Consider the following 25,215-nt stretch of genomic DNA (forward strand, 5'->3'; position numbering starts at 1 on the left):
CATATCTTTTGGTGTGTGTATGTGTGTGTGTGTGTGGGGTGGACTAACAACCTCGTTTGCTGCGCCGTAAGACGAGACCCTAGATCCTGCGCATCCTACCAACGGATTAGTCCGTATCCGTACGCAGCCCTTTCGAATTGGGAAAGTCTTTGTGGGGATACACCATACGGCTCGTCACCGGCCGATGGGTTGACGCATCTCCCTCTCTCTCTCTCTCACTCTGTCATATCCACGCCACTCATTCACCCACCAGCGCAGACCACATATGTGCATTGCGGTCTCGGTGGGCCAGTGAGGCCGTCCGTCTTTCTGTCTGTCTGTTTATCTGTCTGCCTGCCTGCATTCTGCAAGAGCTCAGCTGGGGTCCAAGACTTTGAGCTCACCGGAAAGCCCACATACGCATGCCGGCCCCGTCTGACCGACCTCAGCCACCCGGCCTTGGGCCTCGATGTGGTCGAACCAAACCCATTGGCCAACCCCGATGTTCCTGCTGCGCCGTAAGTTAGTTGAGTGCCTGTTCATCCTATGTACCATGATGCCTAGACTTCGTTACGTGCGGTCCTCAAGAGGGTATTTACGTACACACATTCTCACACACACACATAGTCACATACATACGGAGCATGCGAGCCGAGGGAAGCTGACTATGGATACCTCGGACTGGCGATGCAGTGGGATCAGGCATGCCATGGGCTTAGCCACCAGCAGCAGCAGCTGCTGCTGCATGCTCGCATCGACACCATTGGATTGACGAAGGGACCTCTGGCCGTCTCCCGATCGCGCGTGCCTCGAGGATGAGCATGACACTTGTATCGATTTGGATATCCCTCACGGCGGCGAGGGAACCTGCAGATCTTGCACATAAGCTCGGCATGGCCCCATGATCCTGACACGAACCGGCTCGTTCTTCAGCACAGTCGAAATCAGCCTGCATCGTTTCTTGGGGAGCAGCAGCAGCAACAAACAACAGCAAACCAAAGGGACTCAAGGAAACCCTCCATCCTCTCATTCCTCCTCCCCCAAGGCAATTTTTCCTTTTCTTTTGCGTCAGCCATCATGTGCAATGATGCTACTACCCCCTTGGCGGGTGCGGCCTGCAATGGCGAGCGTCATGACGCCAACCACCTCTACGAGCCGATCGCCATCATCGGCGTGGGCATGCGGCTTCCCGGCCGCGTCCACAACGCCGCCGACTACTGGGACCTCCTCGTCAACGGCAAGAGTGGCCGCTGCCGCGTGCCCGAGAGCCGGTATAACGTCGACAACTGGTACGGCCCCGGCAGGGCGTTGCACGTCCCGACCGAGTTCGGGTACTTCCTCGAGGAGCTGAACCTCGCGCACGTCGACGCCAGCTTCTGGTCCTTTACGAAACAGGAGGCCGAGCTCATGGACCCGCGGCAGCGCCTGTTTCTCGAGGTCGCCTACGAGGCCCTGGAGAGCTCCGGCTCGACGTCGTGGAGGGGCAGCGACGTTGGCGTGTACGTCGGCACCATGGGCGAGGACTGGTCGCTTCTCGAGTGCCACGACCAACAATGCCTCAACCAAGTCCGGCCAGACGTGTACGGCGACTACATCCTTGCCAACAGGGCATCGTACGAATTCGACCTGACAGGCCCGAGGTGAGTTGTGGCTACATGGCCGATTCTCTCTCTCTTTCTCCTTCTCTTTCCATGTCTTCACACATTGACTAACATCCGGGGAACCAGTCTCGTTGTACGGACCGCGTGCTCTGCGTCCATGGTCGCGCTGCATCAAGCCTGCCGGGACCTGCACAGCGGCGACTGCTCCTCCGCGCTCGTCGGCGGCGCCAACCTCATCCTCACGCCCAAGGACACGACCGTCATGCACCAGAACGGAGTTCTCTCGCCCTCGGGGTCGTGCAAGAGCTTCGACGCCGACGCCGACGGCTTCGCGCGGGGCGAGGGGGTGTCGGCCATCTACATCAAGAAGCTGTCCGACGCGGTGAGGGACGGCGACCCGGTCCGCGCCGTCATCCGCTCCACCTGCGTCGCCGGCAACGGCAGGACGCCGGGGTTGACCACGCCGAACCCCGTGATCCACGAGAGGCTGATGAGGAGGGGCCACGAGATCGCGGGCATCGCCGACTTGTCCAAGACCGCCATGGTCGAGTGCCACGGCACCGGAACCCCTGTAAGTCGACTTTTCCGACTCACACGCACGCCGGCAAATCGCCCGGGCTAGCTTGCTGACGAACTCTTTCTGGCTTGTCAACTAGGTTGGAGACCCGTTGGAAGTCAGTGCCGTTGCCAACATCTGGGGCCAGGATGGAATCTACATCGGATCGGTAAGCCTGGAACAATAGGCCATGCGCCAGTCTCTCTCTCTCTCTCTCTCTCTCTCTCTCTCAACCGGCAACTGGTTTAATTAACACACGGCTGGTAAGGTGAAACCAAACCTCGGCCACGCCGAAGGAGCGTCGGGCCTCTCGAGCATCATCAAGATGGTTCTGGCGTTGGAAAACTCAACGATCCCGCCCAACATCAACTTCAAAACGCCCAACCCAAGAAGTGAGTTCGTCTTGTGATACCAATCATGCCCCTCCGACTTTGATGGCTGCTGATTTCAGGTTGCAAAGTCCCATGGGAAAGCGCCAAGCTCAAAGTCCCGACAGAGGCTCTGCCATGGCCGACCGATAGGCTTGAAAGAGTCTCGGTCAACAGCTTCGGCATCGGCGGCTCGAACGCCCACGTAAGATACCCTTCATACTTTTCGCCCTTTCAAAGCTGATACGATGCGTCCTTAGGTCCTGCTCGAGTCTGCTGCTTGCTTCGGCCTCCCTCCCCCAGCGAAGCTTGCAAACGGAACCAAGCACGGTGCTCTCAGCCAACGCTTGCTGGTGTTGTCTGCCACGAACCCGGATTCAGTCCACGCCCTGAGCAAGAACGTCGGAGAGTACCTGGGCCGGTCTCCCGAGAGCTTACACGACGTAGCATACTCACTGGCCTCGCGCCGGGAAGCCCACACGCATCGCGCGTTCTGTGTGACGGATGGCAACGTCCCGCTGAAGATGTCCCCGGTCACGAAGCCGAGGAGCGCGCCGCCCGAGCTGGTTTGGGTCTTCACCGGCCAAGGGGCGCAATGGGCGCAGATGGGCAAGGAGCTCGTGGAACAGGAGCCCCTGTTCCAACAACGGATCGACGCTCTGGACGAGGTTCTCGCCGGCCTCTCGGAGCCTCCGCCCTGGACGTTGAAGGGTAAATTAGGTCCAAGTCCCGAGAAAACAACTTGAACGCTGTCAGGTCTCACCGCGTGCTAACCGTCGTTTCGCAGAGATACTTCTGGCCCCGAAAGACGAGAGCCGGCTGTCCGAGGCCGAGTTCTCGCAGCCGTGCCTCGTCGCCATCCAAGTCGCCCTCGTCGACCTGCTCCGCTCGTGGGGCGTCGCGCCGAGCGCCGTCGTCGGGCACTCGTCGGGGGAGACGGCCGCCGCGTACGCGAGCGGCGCCATCACGGCCGAGGAGGCGATCCTCATCGCCTACCACCGCGGCCAGATCACCCGCATCATCAAGGCCGCCCACGAGGGAGGCATGGCGGCCGTGGGGCTCGGCAGGAAACAGGTCGAGCGGTTCCTGCGGCCCGGGGTCATTGTCGGGTGCGAGAACTCGCCGTCCAACGTGACCCTCTCGGGCGAGGCCGATGTTCTGCAGGAGATTCTGCTGGAGATTCGGTCGAGGCACCCGGAGATAGTTGCGAGGAGCCTCCGCGTAGAGTGCGGTTATCACTCTCGTAAGTTTTTTACTTCTTCTTCTCCTTCTTCTTCTCCTTCTTCTTCTCCTTCTTCTTCTTCTTCTTCTTCCCGAGTCTGCTTCATCACATCACTAACTACTGCAACAACCAATAGAACATATGGAGAGCGCGGCCGGTGATTTTACATCGCGCTTAGAGGGATTGTCGCTACAGAACAAAAGCCCACGCGTCCCGTTCTACTCCTCGGTCACCGGCGTGAAGAACACCGATATGTCCCACTCGTACTGGGTCCGAAACGTCGTCTCGCCCGTCCTATTCAGCACCGCAGTCCAGGCGGTCCTGGATGACTTCAAGTCGCCCGTCTTCGTCGAGCTCGGCCCGCACTCCGCTCTCGCCGGACCTCTCCGCCAGATCATGCAGGTCAAGAACAGGACGACGGCCTTGTACGTCCCGACCTTGGTGCGCAACCAGGACGCCGTCAGCACTGTTCTGAACGCGGCAGGCGAGCTCTGGTCGGCCGGCGCCGAAATCGACATCGCGGCCGTCAACCCCGCCGGCGCGTTTCTGACGGATTTGCCCAGGTACCCGTGGCATCACAAGGAGGAGTTCTGGCTCGAGGGCAGACTGCCTCGCAGTTGGCGCTTCCGACCGTTTGCCCACCACGAGCTGCTCGGCTCGCGAGTCGAGGAGATTTCGGACGCGTGTCCCGCCTGGAGATGCAACCTCCGCCTCCAAGATGTCCCGTGGCTCCGGGACCACGTCGTCGGGGACGACACCGTCTTCCCTGCGTCGGGGTTCGTCTCCATGGTCGGGGAGGCCCTGAGACAGCTCACGGGATCCGTCGACTTCACCCTGAGCCAGGTCTCCCTCGAGGCCGTTTTGGCGCTCGGCGACGAGGCGGTCGAGCTCGTGACGGTTCTCAACCCGGCGGCGACATCGAGACCACCCCAGGGCCAGCCGGCAACCTACGACTTCTCGATATCGTCGCTCAGCGAGGGAAGCGAGTTATGGGTCAAGCACGTCTCCGGCCACTGCAAAGCCGGCGGCTCCGCTCGGAAACGCGTCTCCCCCGAGACGCCCGCCCTTCCGCTTCCGCGCCGGGTATCGGCAACGTCGTTCTATAACACCTGGAGGAGATTCGGGCTGAACTACGGCACCGCCTTCCGCGGCCTCTCCAGCGTCAGCTCGCACGTCTCTGAGCGGAGAGCCGCTGCGACTCTCGACGACAGGCACTCGGCGTACGGCAACGCGGTCTACGCGGTCCATCCGGCGACCCTGGACGCGAGCATGCACGTGGCCATCATCGCCGGCTGCCAGGGTCTGGAGCGAAACTTCAAGAGGCTGGAGGTGCCCAAGTTCTTCCAGGAGATCTATGTCCGAAAGCCCACGGGACCGATCCAGGTTGTCGCGAGCGCCGGGGCCCCGGAACAAATCGCAGCCTCTGCGGCCAACCTCATCGGCGTCTCTGGGGGAGAAGTCGTCATCGACATCTCCGGGCTGCAAGTCCGCGCCGTCGACAACAGCAACAGCAGCAGCAGCAGCAGCAGAAGCTTCGACGAGGGGGAGGAGGACACGCACGCCGGCGTCGTCCTCGAGTGGAAACCCGACATCGACTTCGCCAGCCCCGCGCAGCTGTTGCGCCGGCGCCGCGCGGACGCCCGCTCGCATGTGCTCGACGAGCTGGTGCTGGCCTGCATCGTCGACCTGCGGGCCCAGCTCCAGTTCCTCCCCGCCACGCAGCCGCACCTGGTCGGCTTCAAGAGCTGGCTCGACGCGTCGTACAGGGAGGCCATGACGGGGCAGTACCCCGAGATGCCCGGGTCGTTCGAGATCGCGACCATGGGCCACAAGAAGCGGCACGAGTTCTTCCTCAAGAGGCTCGAGGCCTGCAAGAACGCCGCCGACGCCGATGCCGACACCGCCGTCTCGGACATGGCCCACGCCGTCTACCGGGTTCAGTGCTTCGGCGCTGGCTGCTTCTCGGGCTCGCCGCCCGCCGCCAAGATGCTGACGCAGCCCGACCACCTCGCTGCGTCTCTCAGGTTGATCGACGACGTAGACCTTTCCGACTTCCTCCGGCTCATGCGGCACAAGAAGCCGAACATGAGCATCCTGCACATCGATCCCACGCCCGAGCCCGACGACGTCTCGTCTGTCTTTCTCCCCCCAGGAGGAGACAAGCATACCCGCGGCACCTACATCTACACCGGCCTGCACGCCAAACCAGCCCAGCTGATCGAAAAGCGGTTCCGATCAGCACCGGCCGCCAAGTACAAGCAGCTGGTGGTCGACGAGGACCCCATGTCCCAAGGATTCGCAGAGGAATCGTTCGACCTCATCATCTCCCAGCCAACCATGTCTTCCTTTTCGATGGACTCGATCATCAACATGCGGAAGCTGCTGAAGCCCCGAGGCCGCCTGATCCTCCGGCATGCCAACCCGGCCTCCAAGGTCCTCCGTCTCGCCTTTGGCCTCGTGCCCGAGTTCAACCACGGCGCCGAGTCCCCCGTGCAGCCGGTTGACCTGCGGGATCAGCTGAGCCGTGCCGGTTTCGACGACGCCTCGGCCGTCACCTTCACCGGAGAGCACGGGAGGATCACCGTGGCCGCGCCTTGCCAGTACTCCGCGAAGCCGACGAGGGCGAGCGTCCTTTGCCAAGACCCCAGTCATCCCGACGTGTCCAGTATCCTGACGCTGCTGCAATCCCGAGGCTTCGCCCTGCAGTGTTTCTCTCCCGGACAGCAGCTCCCGTGGGGCCAGCCCGTCCTGTGCCTGTTGGATCTCGAGTCCCCGTTCCTCCACACCATGGACGCCGCGCGCTGGGAGGGGCTCAAGAAGTCCTTGTTCTCGGCGCAGGACGAGAGGGCGCTGTGGGTGACGGGCGCCTCGCAGGTGGGCTGCAGAGACCCCAACTACTCCCTGACGCTGGGCGCCGCGCGCAGCGTGCGGCGGGAGCTGTCGATGGACCTGGCGACCCTCGAGCTGGAGTCCTTCGACGCCGACGGGTGGGACGCCACGGCCGCCGTCTTCGAATCTTTCGGGGGCCGAATCGGCGGCGGCGGCGAGGTCGAGCCGGATACCGAGTACGTCTTCTCCGGCGGGGCGATCCGGATCTGTCGGTTCCGCTCGGTCAAGGTCCTGGACGAGCTGAGAGAAGGGCGCGACGACGACGACGACGACGACGACGCCCCGAAGCAGGTGAAGATGGCCAAGCCCGGGTTCTTGCAGACGCTACGGTGGGAGGAGACGGAGCACGTCGACCTGAGCGGCGATCGTCTCCAGATCGCGGTACGAGCCGTTGGGCTTAACGCCAAGGTATGTTCAATGTTCAACCGGCCCAGAGATTCAAGGGGTGAGAGAGGGGGGGAAGGTTGTCATATTAATACGGTTTCTCTAGGATCTACATGCTTCGCTGAGTTCAACCTCGAGAAGTGTCAACGGCCTTGGCAACTTTGGGCTCGAGGGCAGCGGTGTCGTTGTCGGCGTGGGACCCGAAGCTCGCCAGTTCCGCGTCGGTGACCGGGTCGCCTTCAGTCACGACAACGCTCTGTCTACCCGGGCCACGTTGTCCGAGTCGCTCTGTGCAAGGATGCCAGACTCGATGAGCTTCGAAGAAGCCGCGTCCACGCCTTACTCGTTTGGTACAGCTTTGTACGCGCTGATGGAACTCGGGAAACTGAACAAGGGCCAGGTGAGCCGCCTACCACGGTCGTTGATATCCGCGCATCTACTGACCCCTTCAGTCCGTATTGATTCACTCGGCGTCCGATTCTCTCGGGGTTGCCGCAATCCAAGTGGCCAGGCTGATCGGTGCCGAGGTGAGTACCACCCCCCCCCCCCCCCCCCCCTCCCCATGGGCCATCTCTTTGTTTCTTCTTTCTCTGACTGAGCTATTTCTTTCAGATCTTCTGCACCGTCGAGACCTCAGAACAGGGGAATTATCTAGCCGCTTCCTACGGTATCCCTCAAAACCGTATACTCAGCTGCAAGGACGCTTCTTTCGCTCAAGGAGTCCTCAAATCGACCGGCGGCGTCGATGTCGTGTTCAACACCTTGTCCGACTTCATCCAAGAGTCCTGGATCTGCGTCGCGCCGCTGGGCACCCTGATTCATGTTGTCCAGGATACGACGACCCGGCCAGCGACTCATCTCCTCCATATGGATCTTTCGAGTAGCAATCGGACGTTTATAACCGTCGACTTGGATGATCTGAGGGTCCAACGGCCGCGGGAATGCACTCGGTATGTACTTCTTCCGGTTGGTTCGAGTTCGTGATGCTTCCCAGGTCACTGACTCAACGACATTTATTTAGCCTCTTGGAGCAGGCCTTCACACTCACCAGGTTCGGCCTCAACAAGCCCGAATCAGCGATCAAGACCTTCCTGGCGTCCGATGTGGCGTCGGCATTCCAGCATCTCCGATCCCCCAAGCGCATCGGACGGGTTGTCGTGACCATGCCCGACAGCAGCGGAGAGCTACAAGCGCGTCCCATGCGCTCGAAGATGGTCCTCCGTCCGGACAGGACTTACATCATCGTCGGCGGCGTCGGGGGACTTGGCCAGGCCACTGCTCGGTTCCTCGTCGAGAGGGGGGCTCGCAACCTGATATTCTTCTCGAGGTCGGCCGAGGAGTTCGCAAAAGGCCATCCGGAGTACTTTGGCGAACTCGATTTCCTCGGCTGCAAGGCCCAGGCGGTTTCTGGCAGCGTCGATGACATGGCCGACGTGGTGAAGATGGTCAACACTTCGACCACTCCGGTTGGCGGCATCTTACACGCAGCCATGGTACTCCAGGTGAGTCCTCCCTCCCTGCCCCCTTTGACCGTGACAGACCTTTTGGCGGATCTAGTTATTGACTCATAGACACCACCCAGGACATGAACCTCGCCGACATGACCTTGGAGCAGTGGCAGGCCACCGTGTCTCCAAAGGTGCAGGGGACGTGGAACCTGCACCACGCCCTCCAGGCCCAGAGCGAGCCTCTCGACTTCTTCTTCCTGTTCAGCTCCCTGTCCGGGCTGGGCGGCCAGATCGGCCAGGCCAACTACGCCGCGGCCAACGCCTTCCTCGACGCCTTCGTGCAGTACCGCCACGCCCAGGGCCTCGCGTGCTCCGTCCTCGACATCGGCATCATGGAGGACATTGGCGTCCTCGCGAGGGAGACGAACCGCCTGGAGGCCCTGCGCGCCATGTCGCAGCACTGCCTCCACGAGCAGGACCTGCTCGATGCCATGGAACTGATGATCAAGCGGTCGGGCGGCAGCCGTGAGAACGAGGGTGGACGAAGCAGTGGTCCGGCGGATGGGTATACGAACCCGAGCCAGCTCGCCATCGGTATGAGATACGCTCCGTCGTCGGCGACGAGCAGTCAACGGTCCGGGTGGCAGCGGGACCCGCGATCTCTGTTCCTGGCGGACCCGTCGACGTCTGCCGGCCAGGTCTCCGACGACTCTCACGAGGCGGACAGCAGCAGCAGCAGCAGCACCCTGAAGGAGTTCCTCCAGAGCTGCTCCTCGGACCCGGCGAGGCTGTCGTCCGACGAGGCGAGGGAGTTCCTGGCGCGGGAGATCGGCGGGACCCTGCGGGGGTTCATGATGCGGCAGGACGAGGAGGTCGACCTGTCGCTGCCGCTGCAGACGGACTCGCTGGTGACGGTGGAGCTGCGCAACTGGTTCAGGCAGAAGCTTGGCGTGGCCTTCACCGTTCTCGAGCTGCGGAGTGCCGAGAGCATTCGGGCGCTGGGCGGGCTGACGGCCGCGAGACTCGCTGCTGTACACGCAGCGGTGTGTTAGATGACAGGCTATAGAGTTTGTCGTTCCTTGGGCGGGACTCGTTCACGGGCTTTCTTGTATCATAGGAGATGTTTTTTTTCTTGTTCATTTCCCGCTTCGATATGTTTGGGTCTCATAGCGTTGCTTGTTTTCTACATGTTTCAATCCAAGGGTGTATGACAGCGGAGAGTGCCGCTGTTTCCAGAATTCAATACCACCGAATAATAGTGAACAGAAGAAGGATCCCACTGACGATTCTGACTCACGCGAGGGTCCTGATAGACGGAGGCTGTAGACCGAGATCATCCAACTCGGAGGAACCGGAAAAGTTGACAGGCGAGCATCGCCTCTTGGCCAAACAAAACAGAAGACTGAGGCCATCACCAGGAGCGGAGTCCCAGAGGACGCGCAACTCTGCCGTGGAAACGACTGTGGATTACAACACCACTCATGGTCACTGCATGTGATGGCGTTGGTGTTGCTGCCAAGGCATTAGAAGTGAAGAACAGTGAGGAGGCTGGCATCCGCTAAAGCCGACTAAATGATGGCTGAAAAACGGATTGACCTTGTTGAGGAGGAAATGGGTCCCATTTCACAAGAATCTCGGTACACAGTTGTACGCAAATTGGATCGAGACGGGGAAGAGTTCTCGTGTTATGATTGTGATCGATGATGGGAGAAAGACATGGTGGTGATTCATGAAAGTAGGTAAGAGCCTTCATGTCAACAGCTTATACATATAGCAGTTCTCTCAGGTCTGCTATCAATGTCCGGGTTTCCCCTTCAAGCGCACCAGATGGGAGTTTTTTCAGCTTCTCTTTATGTAGCACATGTGGCCAAATTGCGGCGTAGACCTACCTCTTCACCCACATCATCCACGGAGACGAACCACTACAAAGATGAGTAATCTTGCATCTTCTCGCCCGACGGCCCGTTCCGCGAGTGTTCTCCTGCTTTTGACACAACCTGAAATGGCGGACTTGCGCCACAGGTCAACACCCGAATCCTTTCGGCGGCTCGGGCCAATGAGACGAGACGTCCGTCACCCATCATCGAATCCCCCCCTATATCCATTGGCGGCATGGGATTCCAAACCACGGAAATCCTACGGTCAGGTGTAATTGGGGAATCGTAGTAGTTACACGCATCTGCCAAGACACAACAGAAGGGGAACTCAGCCCTGTGGATGGTGAGTCCATGTCATATTGCCACCGCAGACTCGGGAGGCAGACCGGACCTTAAAACACACAAATGTCGCTTTGGGCCCAGATGTGGGGGAGGGGCTAGCGATACATTATAGATAGCACCCTCTCTGTCCTGCCACCCAGCCGGAGCTTCCGGAAGCGCCGCCTTTTGTTTACATCCGAAGGTGTTCGGAACCTACAGTTGACGCGGATCACCAACCTCAACTACCTCCACATCAAGGTGTAAAGAAGTGAAGAGAGATCAATACTATAATGTTATAAGAAGGATACAGAATATCCGCCTTCAGTTGCCGCAATCCAACTCTATCTATAGAGCTGATACTAACTCGCCCAGCACTCTCTCTCTCTCTCTGTCTGACACATTGACTTACACCATGGCCATCTCACTACCTGCCGTCTTGACAACCCTCGCCCCCTACCACCTCATATCCTACGCGACCCTGCTCGGCTCCTCGCTCTTCCAGACCTTCGTCAACACCAAGATCTGCTACACCGAACTCCCGAGATCCGCCTTCACGACCCTGCAGAAGCGCCTCTTCCCGGTTTACTTCCGGTGCCAGGCTCTTCTCCTCGTCCTGACCGCCGCCACGTTGCCCCCCTACGGCCCGGCGTCCCTGCTGCGCGACAGGCGCGACTGGATCCCCTTCGCGGCCATCGGCCTCACGACCATGGCGAATCTCTTCACGTACGGTCCGAGGACGCGGCAGGCCATGATCGACCGCACGCATCAAGGTGAGAGAGTTCCTGCGGTCCCAACCCCCAACCCCCCCCTTCCTCCCCGGGATTCAACGTAAGTCGTGGGGCCGACTGCTGACTCGGGGGGTTCAGAAACCCGCGACGCAAAGCGGCCTGATGGCGTCGAGGAGCCGAGCCCGGACATGCGCGCCGTCAAGAGGCGGTTCTCGATGAACCATGCCATGAGCATCCACCTCAACCTCATCGGCCTCTTCGGCATGATGTGGTACGGTGTGAGGTTGGCTTCTAGACTGAACATTGAAATGGACTGAGGGAACCTACCCCCTGTCACTTGGCAGTGGTGTTGGTCGGACAGTCTACATCCCAGAACTTGTGCGCGTCATCACTGCATCAGTTCCTGACGGAGAGATCACCATAGTCGGCCGTAGATTTCACAAGCTAATTCACCCGCTTGGTACGGGTCTAGACATGTTCCTGAGATTGTGTAGCCGACCTGAAAGATGGGAGTCAAGTCGGAGGAATGATCAAGGAAGGGCTGGCTCCAGAGCTGGACTTGTACAACAACAAACTCCGATTCAATGCAACTCTATCAACCTTTCTTTTAAAGCTCCTCGGATACCACCGTGGGCTCAGAACCATGAAGCTTTCCCGTTGCAGCAAGCCTCCTATCGTTCATTACTCATGTGCATCCATAACATGCCCACGCGCGCGCCGAGGGGGGGTTTGGGGTTGGCGGGCCGGGAGGCGACCAAAAAAATCAAAACACTCACGGGTCGTAGTAAACCAGCGTGTCCTGGGCGCCCTCGGCGGCGATGTCGTAAAAGTCCTTGCAGTCCGAGAAGGAGATCTTGGGCTGCCGCGCGTAGAAGGCGTCGTACTTTGCGTCGAGCGCGTCCCGGAGGTTCTCGACGCCGCCCTCCGGGTGGACGCGCTTCCAGGGGAGCCGGCAGGTCTCGGCCTTGCAGCTCTTGAGGACCAGCAGCAGCGTGTCGAGGCGGTCCTGCACGGCGCTCAGCGGGCGGTCCAGGAGCCGGCCGGACCCGGACGCGCTGCCGGCGAGGTTGGTCATCTGGCCTGGGTCCTTCTGCGGGAGGGAGTCAGCGTGAGGCCATCATCGTCTCGAAAGCACGTGGTCGGGTTTGATCTGGGGGAAAAATGCTACTGACCTTCATGTCGTAAAACTCGCGCTCGTTGCTGCACCAGACCGAGTAGAACAGGCTGTAGCCGTCGCCGAGGACGCGCATGGCCTTGTACGTGTTGTTGGCAGAAACTGTTTTTCGTACAAAAAGGTCCTTTCGGTCAGCAAAAAAAAAAAAGAAGCTCGCAGTCAAAAAGAGCAAAACGAAACTGCAAGGGGGCCAATCAATGCCACTTACCACCGCCGAAGGCGTCGTACCCCCGCTGGGTGCCCCAGAACTCGACGTTGACATGGTCGTGCTTGGGGTCGTTCTGGGCGTTGGCGATGCCCTCCTCGGAGAAGGGGATGGGGGACCCGTCAAAGTCGTCGCGCAGGGTGATGTTGGCGATGGAGAAGATGGTCGGGGCGATGTCGGTGTGGGTGGTGACGAAGTCGACCGTCTTCCCCTTGGGCACGCCGGGCCCGCGGATCAGGAATGGCACGTTGATGTCCTCCTCGATGGCGCACGTCTTGCCGGGCTTGAGGCGGTGCTGGCCGATGTGGAAGCCGTTGTCCGAGGTGAAGATGACGTACGTGTTGTCGAGGACGCCGGCGCGGTCGAGGCGGTCGATGATGGCGTCGACCATCTCGTCGACGGACTGCAGCGTCTGGAGGCGGCGGCGGTAGTAGTTGTCGCCGTAGGCCACCTCGGTGGCGTTCAGCTGGGGGATGATGAGGCCCCAGTTGGCCATGCTGGGCTGTTGTTGTTGGGGCGCCGTGTTAGAGACTTGGAGTGAAGATGATGGATCGATACGACCCGGACCGGGAAGACACGCGAGGGAGGCAGGGCACAGCTAGTGTGTGTGTGTGTTGTGGAGTCACAAGTCATGCTCACCTTGTCGGGGTTGAAGTTGTACGTCCGGGGCACGGTGACGTTGGAGAAGAGGTTCTCGTGCCTCTTTGCCGGGATGGGCGGCGTGGCGCCCGGGCTGGTCTCGCCGCCGAGGCCGTTGTTGTGGGGGCCGATGGGCGCGACGCCGAGGAAGAAGGGCTTGCTGCCGTTGTACTTGAGGGCGTCGTCCAAGAACCCCAACGCCCGGTCGGACACCAGGTCGTTGCTGTACTCGCCGGGGAAGCTCTGGGGCGGGCTCTGGTTCCTCTGGAACGTGGCGTTCAGGTAGAGATAGGTGTTGGGGTCCAGGAGGACTGGTTCGTGCACATCAGCATGAGGGCAGCATTCCATGAAGCGGTCTTTCATGCAAAGAGTAAAATAATAAAAAACTGATAAAAGAAGAAGAAAAAGGAAGGACAGAAGAGCTTACAGTCGCTGCCGGTCCATCCCTTGGGGAACGGGTTGTTCCAGTTGTCGACGTCGTGGGAGTTGAAGAGCTTGCCGGTGTAATAGGTGTTGTATCCCGCATCCTGGAGCCAGACGGGAAGATACTTGTCATTGTAGCCCTGGGACACAAACTTGGGATAGCCGCCTATTGCGCCGTTAGGAACCGCCTCTCCTGTCTAACGTGTCTAACGAGTGGCATGCGTGTGAGGACTTCAACTCACCATGGGGAGGAGTGACGTAAGTAACGTTGGTGTTGTGCGCCGCCTGGCCGGTCAACAAACTGACGCGAGACGGGCAGCAGATGGCGATGGTGCAGAAGTGTTTGCGGTAGTAGGTGCCCTCCTTGACAAAGTGCTTCTGGACGTAGGGCATGTAGTCGATGGAGCCGAGCTGCTCGTCCTGGTCGTCGGTGAGGATGAAGACGATGTTGGGCTGGCGCGGCTGCACAGTCCGGGCAACGACGGCGGATGCGCCAAGCGCCAGCGTCGCCAGCGTCGACAAGCTAGGAACCGGCAACATGATGATGATGATGATGATGATGCTGCTGCTGCTGCTGTGAGTCTTGTCTCGGAGAATAAGCAGCCCGAGTTGGATGTGCAAGCAAGAAGAACCGGGTGTCGAGGTGCACCACCACTCCGGCTAGCCCGCCGAGACATGGAGCGATTCTTATATGCCGTGCGCTATTTTACCATTGCCGGAAACCCTTCTTCCAGAACCCGATCCAACTGACATCAACAGCAACGGCAACAGCAACAGCAAGAGCAACTGTTACCCCAAAAAGCGTGGGCTAGGTAGGGGACCCGAGTTCCGGCCCTTGGTGCGATCAACGATGTAACGGGGTCCTGGTGGCTTCGTGGTACCGCCGGTGGACCCCCGGACAGCGTCCGCGCCAGGAGTGAACCAGAGTCAACCAACCGGGGGCGACTCTAGGACTGCGGAATGGGCCCCATCGACGCTGTCAACGGCTTTTCGCAATCGGGCCCGTCGATTTCGCCATTTCTTCCCCAGCCTATTTCTACCACCCACCCGCATGGGCGGATTCTCCAGGAACGAGAACATCATCTGCTGGGGAGGGGAGGGGAGGGGGCTTGTTTCCTGTTTGGAGCAGCTGGGAAACAATCTATTCTGGCTCCGCCCGGAGCCGACGGAGTATGACCTTACATGGTGGGATGGGGCTGGTCGATGGCGAAGGATTGCCGTTGCTGGCATGCTGCGATCTTGGCAACGGTCCGGCTGTTTGGCTCTGGGCTACCGGCTACCCAGACTGATGTTGTTGCGCGTGCTGTTGTGCTTTGTTGTGTTTTGTGAGCTGGTCGATTGTGTTCGCCGCGGAGGTTGTCGAGGACAATCCAAGGAACCGGCAGAGGTGACGATTAGAAGTAATGTACAGCATCAAAAACACCTAGTACGATGTATGATTGGTGACAGGGATAAGTGCACCGTTGGATTGGATTGGGTTGGTTGTTGTATTGATAGTGACAGAACTCGATATAAGCTTGAAACCAGAAGCTTAATCTTCACAGAGAGATCGGCGCTAATGTAGAGTTGATTTCAAGCCACGTGGAGGACCTATTGAGTTTCTTCAAAGGGAACTGTCTAGACCATGACCTTGTGAAAGAGCAAAAATATAGGATTGACTGAGAGGGTTGAGAGATTACAGCAAGCTCCAGACATGGGAAGAAAGCGCAAGAAGAAATTGCACCTTTGGATTGGATGCTGAGTTCCACTCCGAATCTCCAGGTATTGCAGGCAAATCGTGGTGCTGCCACCAGGGGTGAGCGGGTAGTATGTTGTCGCATTGATAAGACCCCAGACCGCTAGACTGACCAACGCATCCAATCAACAATTGGATACCCACGAACCTGGCCGGCTGGCGCAATGGTAGCGCGTCAGACTTCTACTGTCTCTTCCGAGATGTAGCGATCTGAAGGCTGCGGGTTCGAGCCCCGCGTTGGTCAATCTTTTGTCGAACTCGACGACATTTCATTAGTGTTTTTTTCTCCAGACAAAGCCCTTTTTCTTTTTTGTTTTTGCGTCCCTAGCTAGATGTTGTAAAAGTATGGATGGCTGCTTGCAGGTGAAACACTCTTAGGTTGGTTGATGCAGTGGACGGTAACGGAATCCAGAAACAGGGCTAGTCGCTGCGAGAATCTAACAATGGCATTCTTTTTGTTCCAGTCTGCTTACGGATGTGTATTTTAGCTACCTACCTAATCAGTTAGGTAAAAGTAAGTGGTTCACCTAATTGAATGCGCTTGCAGGACCCCGACCGACTCTTTACGTCATGCAGGTACCAGAAGCATTTCGGTGTCCGAATCCGGTCTTCGCTTCTCACCGAAACCTCACCGAGATGCCCCCACTTAATTCCTGATGGTCGCATAATCGCAAACCGCCCGCGTCAAGCTCCAGCTCTGCTCCCTCTCTCCTCCGGCAAGCTTCAGAGCCCAACACCCAAAATGGTACGTTCGGCCGCTTCCCCTCGGACAGTCGACGACCTGGCGCCTACAGATGCGTCTTGCCCGCAACAGAGCGCCCCCTTCGTCTCTTGCTATGATCCGCTGACGTTGCCGTCGCAGTTACCCCTCGGCCTCTTGAACGCTGCCCAAGGGCACCCCATGCTCGTGGAGCTGAAGAATGGCGAAACCCTCAACGGCCACCTGGTCATGTGCGATACCTGGATGAACCTGACGCTCAAGGAGGTCGTGCAGACGAGTCCGGTATGCGACACCCGCCGATAATCCAAAAAACCTCCTCACCTAGCTTGGGTCGCGACTGACGTTGATGCAGGAAGGCGACAAGTTCGTCAAGATCCCCGAGGTCTACGTGAAAGGAAACAATGTACGACCCGGACGCCATCCGCACCCCTCCGCAACACAAGACCCACCGATTTTGCTAACGCGCCCTTTCAGATCAAGTACCTGCGAGTCCCCGACGACATCATCGACGTGGTCAAGGAAAACCAGGCGAACCACCAGCAAGGAGGCTTCCGCGGTGGCAGAGGAGGAAACAGGGGAGACCACGGCGGTCGCGGCGGCGGCGGCGACAGAGGCAGAGGCAGAGGCCAGGGCCGCGGAGGACGCGGCCGCGGTAATCGTGGTGGTGGTTCATGATGATATGCCCGACACGATCTCGACGAGCCAGCCGTGGCGCACCCGAATACCCTCGATGGTGGCCCTAGATAATGTCGACGAAGAGAATCCCCTTTTTGGAGGTGCAGACCCTTTATCAACCAAGGGTCTTGCGCGAAAGGAAGGATGCATGCATGCGGCTGTCATGCTGGGTCGGAGGGCGCTCTAGAGGACAGAATCGCCGCCGCCTTGTGGCCCGCATCGGGGGGAGAGAGGCATGCGAACCGACAGAATCATTTTACGTACTTTCAGCATAACAACTAAAAAGAGAAACAAACCCCTTGAGAGGGTCACGACAATTTCCCATTATTTTTTCTGTTAGCGATTGATCCTACCTACTTTGGTAACTAGGTAATTTGGTTACCTGTTCGTACGCATCGCTGCCAAACACCCAAGTCACGTGACTTGATAGACCGGGCCGTCATCTCTGTGAGAGAAGCTCCGAAATCTGCAACCTCCCAGAGCTCCCCCCCCCGGATACAAAGCTCTTCCCCTCCATTCCGCCCGCGCGCCCGCCCACCTGCACCCTCGGCTTCATGTCAGGCTCTCGAGCTGTCTTTGACGGGCTGTGGCGCTGCCTTTGCCCTTCAGCCGATGCGTACGTCGCGGCCAGACTCCTCAACTCGCCCTCTCTCCCTAGAGCCTCGATCGCGACGAGCCACCGAAGGCGACCCGTTCCGTCTTCCCGCGGCCCCGCCATCCGCACACAATGCCGTCGACACGCGACAACCGCGGCCTCCGCACCACGCTCGGAAGGGAATACGGCGCTGGCCGACGATGACGGAGCTCCAACAGACGATACGGCCTGGTCGGAAGCACAGCAGGACACGGCGCCGACCGAAGCCGATGCGCCCGACCCAAACGAACAGCTGCGAGCCGCACCGCTGTCCGCCATATACGATGCCTTGCGGGTGCTGAAAGGCCAGCCAAAGAGCTTTGACAAAGTTGCAACCTTCATCACACACCTTGCCCAGTACCGGAAAGCCGAGTTGAGCCCCCAGCTGTACGAGCACCTTATCGTGGCGACGTCCGACGTCAAGGGCTCGGCGGCGATGCTGGCGCAGCTGTTTGCCGAGATGAAGCAGCTGCAGATCAAGCCGACCATCTCCATCTGCCATGCCGCGCTGGCTGTATGTTTTGTCTTCTCCAAGGAGTGTTGGCAATCGAATCCTTCTTCTGACTTCTCCCAATGACAGGTCCTCGCCGTACACCCCGACTACCTGGTCCGGAACGAGGTCATTACGGCCCTGAAGCAGTCGTGGTCCGAGGTCAGCGTCGACGGGCAGAGCCATATTGCTCTCGGCCTGCTCCGCGATGGACAGCTAGAGATGGCGCTCGACGCGTTGGAGTCCATGATGGACAAGCAAGTCGCCATCCCCTCGTGGGTCTACGACATCTTCATCTTCATATTCGCCCAGCACGGCTTCGTCGATGAGGCCATCAAGCTGGCCCACGGTAAGGCCCATGCCGGGAGTGAAGTGAAGCTCGCCGTGTGGTATATGCTCCTCGACACATGCGCGCTTGCGTATCACTACGAGGGCACCAAGTACATCTGGGGCCGGCTGCTGGACACGGACAGGGAGCACCTGTCGGACGGCGTCCTGCTCAACGTCATGAACACGGCCACGAGGCAGCACGACTTTGAGCTCGCCACGAGCGCGGCTCGCCTGGTCACGCAGAGGGGGAGCAAGCTGTTTGCCCACCACTACGAAGCTCTGATCGAATGCTACGGCGGCGCGGGAGACATGGCGAGTGCCCTGCGGGTCCTCTGCATCATGTTCAGGGCCATCTCCGTCGCGCCCTACGCCAGCACCCGCTCGATCTACAGCTGGATCAGGAAGCACCCGGAGAGCATCGACTCGGCGCTGCAGACCCTGACGGAGCTCGTCCCCAACTACAAGGTCCCCATCGCAGCGCTCAACGTGCTCATTGAGGCTGCCGTAGACTGCCACGGGTATGCCAAGGCGTTGGAGATCTACAAGAACGCACACAAGTACACCGAGGCGGCCCCCAACCACGTCACCATCCGGTACGTGCTCCAGGCGTGCGACGACCTGGAGTCTCTCAAGGCGCTGGTGGCGGAGAACCCGGAGCTGGCGCTGAAGGGGGACCCGGGCGTCTTCGGCAAAGCCGTCTACGAGTACGCCGTGGCCGGGGACCTCGACCTGGCGTACAGGTGCGTCGCGCTATACGGCGAGGCCCCCGCGGCGTCCGCCGAGGAGGAGGAGAAGCCCAGCAACGCGGAGCCCTGGATCCCCAAGAAGACGCTGCTCACGCTCGTCAGGAAGTCGCTCGACGTGCAGGACGAGCGCGTCTGGTGGCTAATCGAGCAGGCCGAGAGGCGGAACATGGACGTCCAGTCGGGCATCTCGAAGCTGATGGCTTCCTTTGCCGAGGAGATCAAGCGCAGCACGGGGCTGGCGCAGGAGGACCGCACTTTCACCGAGGGCTTGGAGCCGCAGCATCACTCCACGTCGTGACGCTGAGAGGAGCCCTTGAAGCTGGAGCGCTCATGGCGGAGCTTAACATTGCGTCCCGTCGAGCAAGCCGCGCAGCGATGCTGAACAACGCCGCGACATTTGTACAACACAACACCTTTGTAGCTCTCTTGAGCCACTCAATACCAATTGTTTCAACGCATCTTTCTTTGCCTTTGGCCATCTCATGGCACATGGCTCTCGTACACTTTCCCCATGTTGGACAGCAGCAACCTTATCTTGACATTGATGAAGAGTGAAGGCGCCCAAAAGACCAACTTCAGTCACACAGATGTTGCTCAAGTCCTTCATTTGTCAACGTCTCCCCACCACCCAGTGTCCCGTAGAGTGGGCCAGATATCAAGATTCTGGAGCCTCAATAATCCATAGTACATCATTCCTCCCAAGACTTGGCAGCCGCTGGATTTATAAGTCAGTCCACGGCCACGGAGGGAGGACGTGCCGTCTCAGTCATGGCAGCTGTCTATCTACCTATTTACCACTAGGCTTAGCTCGGAGCAAATCACATTAACCTTTTTTTGCTCGTCGGCCAATCAAGAGCCGCATGGAGAAACATCTCTTCGGCAGATAGATCAGCCTAGCGGATCTTGCTGATAAATCCACAGCAGTCCGCACGAAGGGATTAGTGATTATTCCGCGTAGTGGTTGTTAGCCCCCACGACATGTCCACTCTAATGCTCACTAACACCAACGACTTCATCGAGGGAACATATCTCAACTTCCAGCGCCCGCACGCCATCCCACCGCACCTCAACGTCATATCAAGACAAGTTGGAGGGGCCTATGGGGGGTGGGGGGACGGGAAGGGGACGGTTCAAACACCCTGGCGTGACGGTAAGATCTTACCGAATCCCAGGGAAACAGATTTACGATGCCTGCCTCTCTCTCTAGTCCCCCCCCCCACCCTCTTGCAGGACTACACCATTCACGCCTTGTTACACTGGGGATCTAGACCACGCGTGTCCCATTTCGGCTACTTCGAAGGCTTGGTCATGACTTTGATTCATAATACCACATGTTTCAGAGAGTTGCGCCCTACTGCAGTCATCCATGGCTTGCTCGACGCTCGATGCCGTGGCCGGACCAATGCTGTGGTGCTATACCGCTGCTCTGTCATCAGCCGGCAGATCATGGATGCACTCTTGTGTTGGCAACATTATGTTCGTCCGGCCGGTGGAGGCCACCATGGTTTTGGAGTATATAGTTAAAGACATCTCATGTGTCCAAGTTCGTCTCTTGTCTTGTCAACCCATCGAACTCGATTCTCCATCGGCATAGTCCAATACAGTAGAGACCGCCAGCGTCTTGAAAATCACAACAACCAAGCCAAGCGCTTCAAAAGCACTTGGGCCACTTACAATAATCACCATCGTAGGACGAGAAGCTCAACAATCCCAAGTCCGCAACACCGCCGGAAACGCTCCCATGGCGCAGATAATTCGAGATGCCCCCGTGGGCCAACTAATTCGTTTCGTCACACGCAACAAGTTTCTCCAGTACCCCGAAGAGAAGTCCGACTTCCAGCTTCCGCAACAGTGGCTCGACGTCCTCAACTCGGAGAAAGGGATCCCGGAGGAAGAAGGAACCACGGCTGCGGCGTCGCCGAGGACGTCCGAGTCGACCCATATCGACGACCAAATCACGCCGTTCCCGAAGGGTGATGTTGAAGACGCCGCTCCGTACGGCGCCGCTCTGCACCGGACGCGGAGTAGGGAAGAGACGGTCCCTTACACGCAGGACCGGCTCGAGGTGGACGAGATCCACGAGATCCAGCGGACCAAGAGCATCCCGATCGCGCCCAGGAAGACAAAGGACGGCGCGATCCTGGTGGACTGGTACTTCAGCGACGACGCCGAGAACCCGCAGAACTGGTCCAACGCGAAGCGCGGCCTCATCACCACCGTCATCTGCGTCTACACCTTTGTCGTCTACATGTCCTCGGCCATCTACATGCCCTCCATCGAGGGCGTCGTCCACGAGTTCGGCGTCGGCATGACCGAGGCCTCGCTGGGCCTCGCCCTCTTCGTCCTGGGCTACGGCGTCGGGCCCTTGCTCTTCTCCCCGCTCTCCGAGATCCCTCGCATCGGCCGGAACCCCGTCTACATCGTCACCATGCTCCTCTTCGTCATCGTGTCGATCCCGACGCCCCTGGCCGGCAACTTCCCGGGTCTGATGGTCCTCCGCTTCCTGCAGGGCCTCTTCGGCTCGCCGTGCCTGGCCTCGGGCGCCGCCTCGCTCGGCGACATGTACAGCCTGCTGAACCTCCCCTACCCGCTCATCGCCTGGGTGTCCGCCGCCTACTGCGGCCCGGCCATCTCGCCGCTGCTGTCCGGCTTCTCCGTGCCCGCCATGGGCTGGCGCTGGTCCCTCTGGGAGATCCTCTGGGCCGCCGCGCCCGTCTTCGTCGTCATGTTCCTTCTGCTGCCCGAGACGTCGACGCCCAACATCCTCCTGCGCCGCGCCGCCCGCCTCCGCGCGCTGACGGGCGACGCCCGCTTCATGGCCCAGTCCGAGATCGACCAGCGCGACCTCCGCACCTCGGCCGTCGTCATCGACGCGCTCATCAAGCCGCTCGAGATCACCCTCAAGGACCCGGCCGTGCTCTTCGTCCAGGTCTACACCGCCATCATCTACGGCATCTACTACTCCTTCTTCGAGGTCTTCCCCCTCGTCTACCCGGTCTACTACGGCATGACCATCGGCGAGGTCGGCCTCGTCTTCCTCTGCATCCTCGTCGCCTGCCTCCTCGGCGTCGCCGCCTACGCCTCGTACCTTGCCTTCTACATGATCCCGCGCATCCGGAAGTTCGGCTTCCCGAGCCAGGAGACCCGCCTCGTGCCCGCGCTCCCGGCCGCCTTCGGGCCGACCATCGGCCTGTTCATCTTCGCCTGGACGGCGTCCCCGGCCATCCACTGGATCGCGCCGACCATCGGCATCACCGTCTACGGCGCCTCCGTCTTCGTCGTCATGCAGTGCATCTTCGTCTACGTGCCGCTGTCGTACCCGCGCTACGCCGCGAGCCTCTTCGCGGGCAACGACTTCTTCCGCTCGGCCTTTGCGTTCGCCAGCGTGCTGTTCGCGCGCCCGATGTACCTCAACCTCGGCGTCGCCCGCGGCACGAGCCTGCTGGGCGGGCTGAGCACCATCGGCATCATCGGCATCTGGCTGCTCTACTTTTACGGGGCCAGGCTGAGGTCCATGAGCAAGTTTGCGGTGTCGTCCGAGTGAGTGGGGGGTTTTGCGGTTCGGGGTTGATGTAGGGGGCGGTAATTTCGAAATGGCGTTGTTTTTATGATTTGGAAGCTTGCGTAGGCAGCGAAAAAAATATGGAGAGAAAGTTTTAGACTTATTGTATAATGCCATCATAGTTGTTAATGTCACCATCGACCGTATGTGGACGTTTGGGACCTTTTGGTCTGACTGCGGAATGTGTGAGAACATGACTCCATCACCTCATGGATATCTTTAGGCTGAAGACTCGGTACTTGCGTCGCTTGCGAGCCAGGGAAGCTGGGCAAACGTTGGTGGTCTGAGGGACTACGGCGTTCCCTACATCAAGTCCGTGATCCATGCCCCTCTACAGACCTGCAAGAGACGATGGTCTGTTGGACAACTCCGCGATACCAACTTTATCGATCGTTCCGTGCCATTCTTGCCCGCAACTCACGAGAACGTACATATGTAGCCCTCGCACTAAAATCGCACCCATACGAATAGCTGGGGGAGGCATTGTGGAACTGACTTGACGACGCTGGAACGAATTCAAAGTTCGGAACGTGGCTTGAGAAACGCAACGAAGCTTGTTGCAGACAGGGATTCGGAGAGATTATCTCGGCAGATGTCCCAGAACCATATAGCCCGAGACGCCTCCAAACCACCTTTAATCAACAGAACGGGTTGTGAACAACCACGTGCTAGAGCCATGGCGATCATGGTCCACGCAAGCCATAAGGCCTTTTGATCTACCCTCGATGTTACGCCGAGATGCTTCTATCCAAGAGACCACAGAGCTGTTTGTTAGCCTTTGAAGCGCTTTCAAGCTGTAAATGCATTTCCCGGACTTCCCCATCCCGTGCTTCTAGAGGTGAGCACAACGAAAGCTGACGTCTAACGGCACACTGGCCAACGCAGAGAGGGTTTGGCGTCTGGTTTCTTCATCCCATCATCCCCACAGCTCCACCGAGATCCCGGAACCTTCACCAACACATCCGCACGCTAACCCGGAAGTAGGCATTATTCTGAGAACTTGGATGCCATCGCCAGGGTCCCCCCCCCCCCCCCTGGGGCAAGGGGTCCCAGCGGATGCTTCATCCCCATTAAACTTGCACCGCGACACATGCGAGAAAAGAGCGGGACCGAGGGACAAAAAGCCGGATGACGACGGTCGCTGCTGGGTGTTTGAACTGGAAAAGGCTATGCTGCATTTGGTTGCTATCGTGAGAAGGGAGGGATGAGGCGGGATTTGTGCCCAGGGCCGTCTCTTGCGACGAGAAAGGGCAAACATATATGAAGAGCAGCCTGGAGCATTCTGTTGTGGGCAGCTTCTCAATAACTCATGTCATTGTGCCAGACTTACTCAAGAAGATAACTAAACTACATTACGATAACCATGGCAACTACGGAAAACCCCCTTGTTCGGCCTTCTATTGCTCGGTTCGACGCCACGGACCCCTCGACCACGACCGACACGCTGGTCAACATCATAAACCGCGACGGCGGCGTCATCGTCGAGAAACTCATCGACCGTCGGCTGGCGGAAGAGATCCGGCGGGACCTGAAGCCGCACTTTGACGAGGACATCCCGGACAAGTACGGGTTCTTCCCGGCGACGACGCAGAGGGCCTCGGGCCTGCTGGGCATCTCGGACGGCTGCGTCGAGCTCGCGTGCAGCCCGCTCTTCACCTCGGTCGCCAACGCCCTGGTCTCCTCGTCGTACACCTTCTGGAGGGGCGACCAGCAGAAGACCGTGAGCGGGAAGCCCATCATCTCCTCGACCGTGGGCTTCCGCGTGAACCCTGGCGGGACACAGCAGGTGCTGCACCGCGACGACAAGTGAGTTCCTGGCGTTCCCTTTCGAACGTTTTCTCTCGTTTGCCTCGGGGCAACCCACCCCCCGCGTCACTGACACGTTGGTGACAAAGCGACTATCACCCCCACGACAAAACGCTGCCCGTCATGATCGGGTGCGTCACCGCGTTGACCAAGACGACGGCCGCGAACGGCGCGACCGTCGTGATCCCGGGGTCGCACCTCTGGGGTCCGGACCGCCGGCCGCTAGACTCCGAGACCGTTCCCGCGGAGCTCGAGCCCGGCGACGCCCTGATCTTCCTAGGCAACCTCTACCACGCCGGAGGGGCAAACATAACCCAGTACGTCATGCAGCCCCCTCTTACCCCCGGCCGACCCTTGAGGGTTTGGTTCTTTTGGGTTGGAAACCTCCGAAACTCCGGGCTGACCCCCATTGGCGTACGTTTTTGGAAACAGAGACGAGTATCGGGAGACCGTCGGCATCTTCCTGTGTCAGCCGACGCTGCGGCCCGCGGAGAACCAGTTCCTCATGGTGCCGTTCGAAAAGGTCAAGAAGATGAAGCCGCAGGCCCAGAGGCTGCTTGGCTACGGCCTGTGCGAACCCGGCGTTGGGTTCATGAGGTATCAGGACCCCATGAGAGTGCTGTTCGGAGTCGAGGACGAGGAGACGGTCAACATGTGATGGGTTGGGTTGCCCCCTCCCCCCCCCTGTTTGTACATAATACA

The 25,215-nt window shown here is 59.3% G+C and overlaps 7 protein-coding genes across 7 annotated transcripts; 6 read left to right on the forward strand and 1 right to left on the reverse strand.

Moving 5' to 3' along the window:
• Positions 1-1,056: 1,056 nt before the first annotated feature.
• On the forward strand, positions 1,057-9,499 carry CH63R_14003 (Beta-ketoacyl synthase domain-containing protein; the record flags this gene model as incomplete). Its single annotated transcript, XM_018308977.1, has 13 exons — positions 1,057-1,619; positions 1,707-2,151; positions 2,237-2,305; positions 2,405-2,528; positions 2,588-2,709; positions 2,765-3,215; positions 3,292-3,747; positions 3,863-7,023; positions 7,106-7,399; positions 7,452-7,526; positions 7,612-7,949; positions 8,021-8,501; positions 8,582-9,499. 13 exons carry the CDS (start codon positions 1,057-1,059, stop codon positions 9,497-9,499), a joined length of 7,497 nt encoding a protein of 2,498 aa, XP_018151295.1.
• A 1,558-nt stretch (positions 9,500-11,057) lies between these two features.
• Positions 11,058-11,690, forward strand: CH63R_14004 (uncharacterized protein; the record flags this gene model as incomplete). Its single annotated transcript, XM_018308978.1, has 2 exons — positions 11,058-11,415; positions 11,512-11,690. The coding sequence occupies 2 exons, from the start codon at positions 11,058-11,060 to the stop codon at positions 11,688-11,690; spliced, it is 537 nt and encodes a 178-aa protein (XP_018151296.1).
• A 290-nt stretch (positions 11,691-11,980) lies between these two features.
• CH63R_14005 (Sulfatase) lies at positions 11,981-14,354 on the reverse strand (the record flags this gene model as incomplete). Its single annotated transcript, XM_018308979.1, has 7 exons — positions 11,981-12,044; positions 12,150-12,463; positions 12,546-12,649; positions 12,756-13,350; positions 13,392-13,747; positions 13,819-14,007; positions 14,057-14,354. 7 exons carry the CDS (start codon positions 14,352-14,354, stop codon positions 11,981-11,983), a joined length of 1,920 nt encoding a protein of 639 aa, XP_018151297.1.
• A 1,937-nt stretch (positions 14,355-16,291) lies between these two features.
• Positions 16,292-19,443, forward strand: CH63R_14006 (Pentatricopeptide repeat domain-containing protein; the record flags this gene model as incomplete). Its single annotated transcript, XM_018308980.1, has 5 exons — positions 16,292-16,552; positions 16,623-16,673; positions 16,745-16,922; positions 17,426-18,093; positions 18,160-19,443. 5 exons carry the CDS (start codon positions 16,292-16,294, stop codon positions 19,441-19,443), a joined length of 2,442 nt encoding a protein of 813 aa, XP_018151298.1.
• Positions 19,444-20,123: 680 nt separating this feature from the next.
• On the forward strand, positions 20,124-20,413 carry CH63R_14007 (uncharacterized protein; the record flags this gene model as incomplete). Its single annotated transcript, XM_018308981.1, has 2 exons — positions 20,124-20,295; positions 20,376-20,413. 2 exons carry the CDS (start codon positions 20,124-20,126, stop codon positions 20,411-20,413), a joined length of 210 nt encoding a protein of 69 aa, XP_018151299.1.
• Positions 20,414-20,886: 473 nt separating this feature from the next.
• On the forward strand, positions 20,887-22,689 carry CH63R_14008 (Major facilitator superfamily transporter; the record flags this gene model as incomplete). Its single annotated transcript, XM_018308982.1, has 1 exon — positions 20,887-22,689. The coding sequence occupies one exon, from the start codon at positions 20,887-20,889 to the stop codon at positions 22,687-22,689; it is 1,803 nt and encodes a 600-aa protein (XP_018151300.1).
• A 1,381-nt stretch (positions 22,690-24,070) lies between these two features.
• CH63R_14009 (Phytanoyl-CoA dioxygenase) lies at positions 24,071-25,171 on the forward strand (the record flags this gene model as incomplete). The annotated part of the gene is made up of 3 exons (XM_018308983.1): positions 24,071-24,513; positions 24,603-24,830; positions 24,946-25,171. The coding sequence occupies 3 exons, from the start codon at positions 24,071-24,073 to the stop codon at positions 25,169-25,171; spliced, it is 897 nt and encodes a 298-aa protein (XP_018151301.1).
• Positions 25,172-25,215: the final 44 nt, after the last annotated feature.

The sequence above is a fragment of the Colletotrichum higginsianum genome, chromosome 10 (genome assembly GCF_001672515.1).
Source record: "Colletotrichum higginsianum IMI 349063 chromosome 10, whole genome shotgun sequence".
Taxonomy (NCBI): domain Eukaryota; kingdom Fungi; phylum Ascomycota; class Sordariomycetes; order Glomerellales; family Glomerellaceae; genus Colletotrichum; species Colletotrichum higginsianum.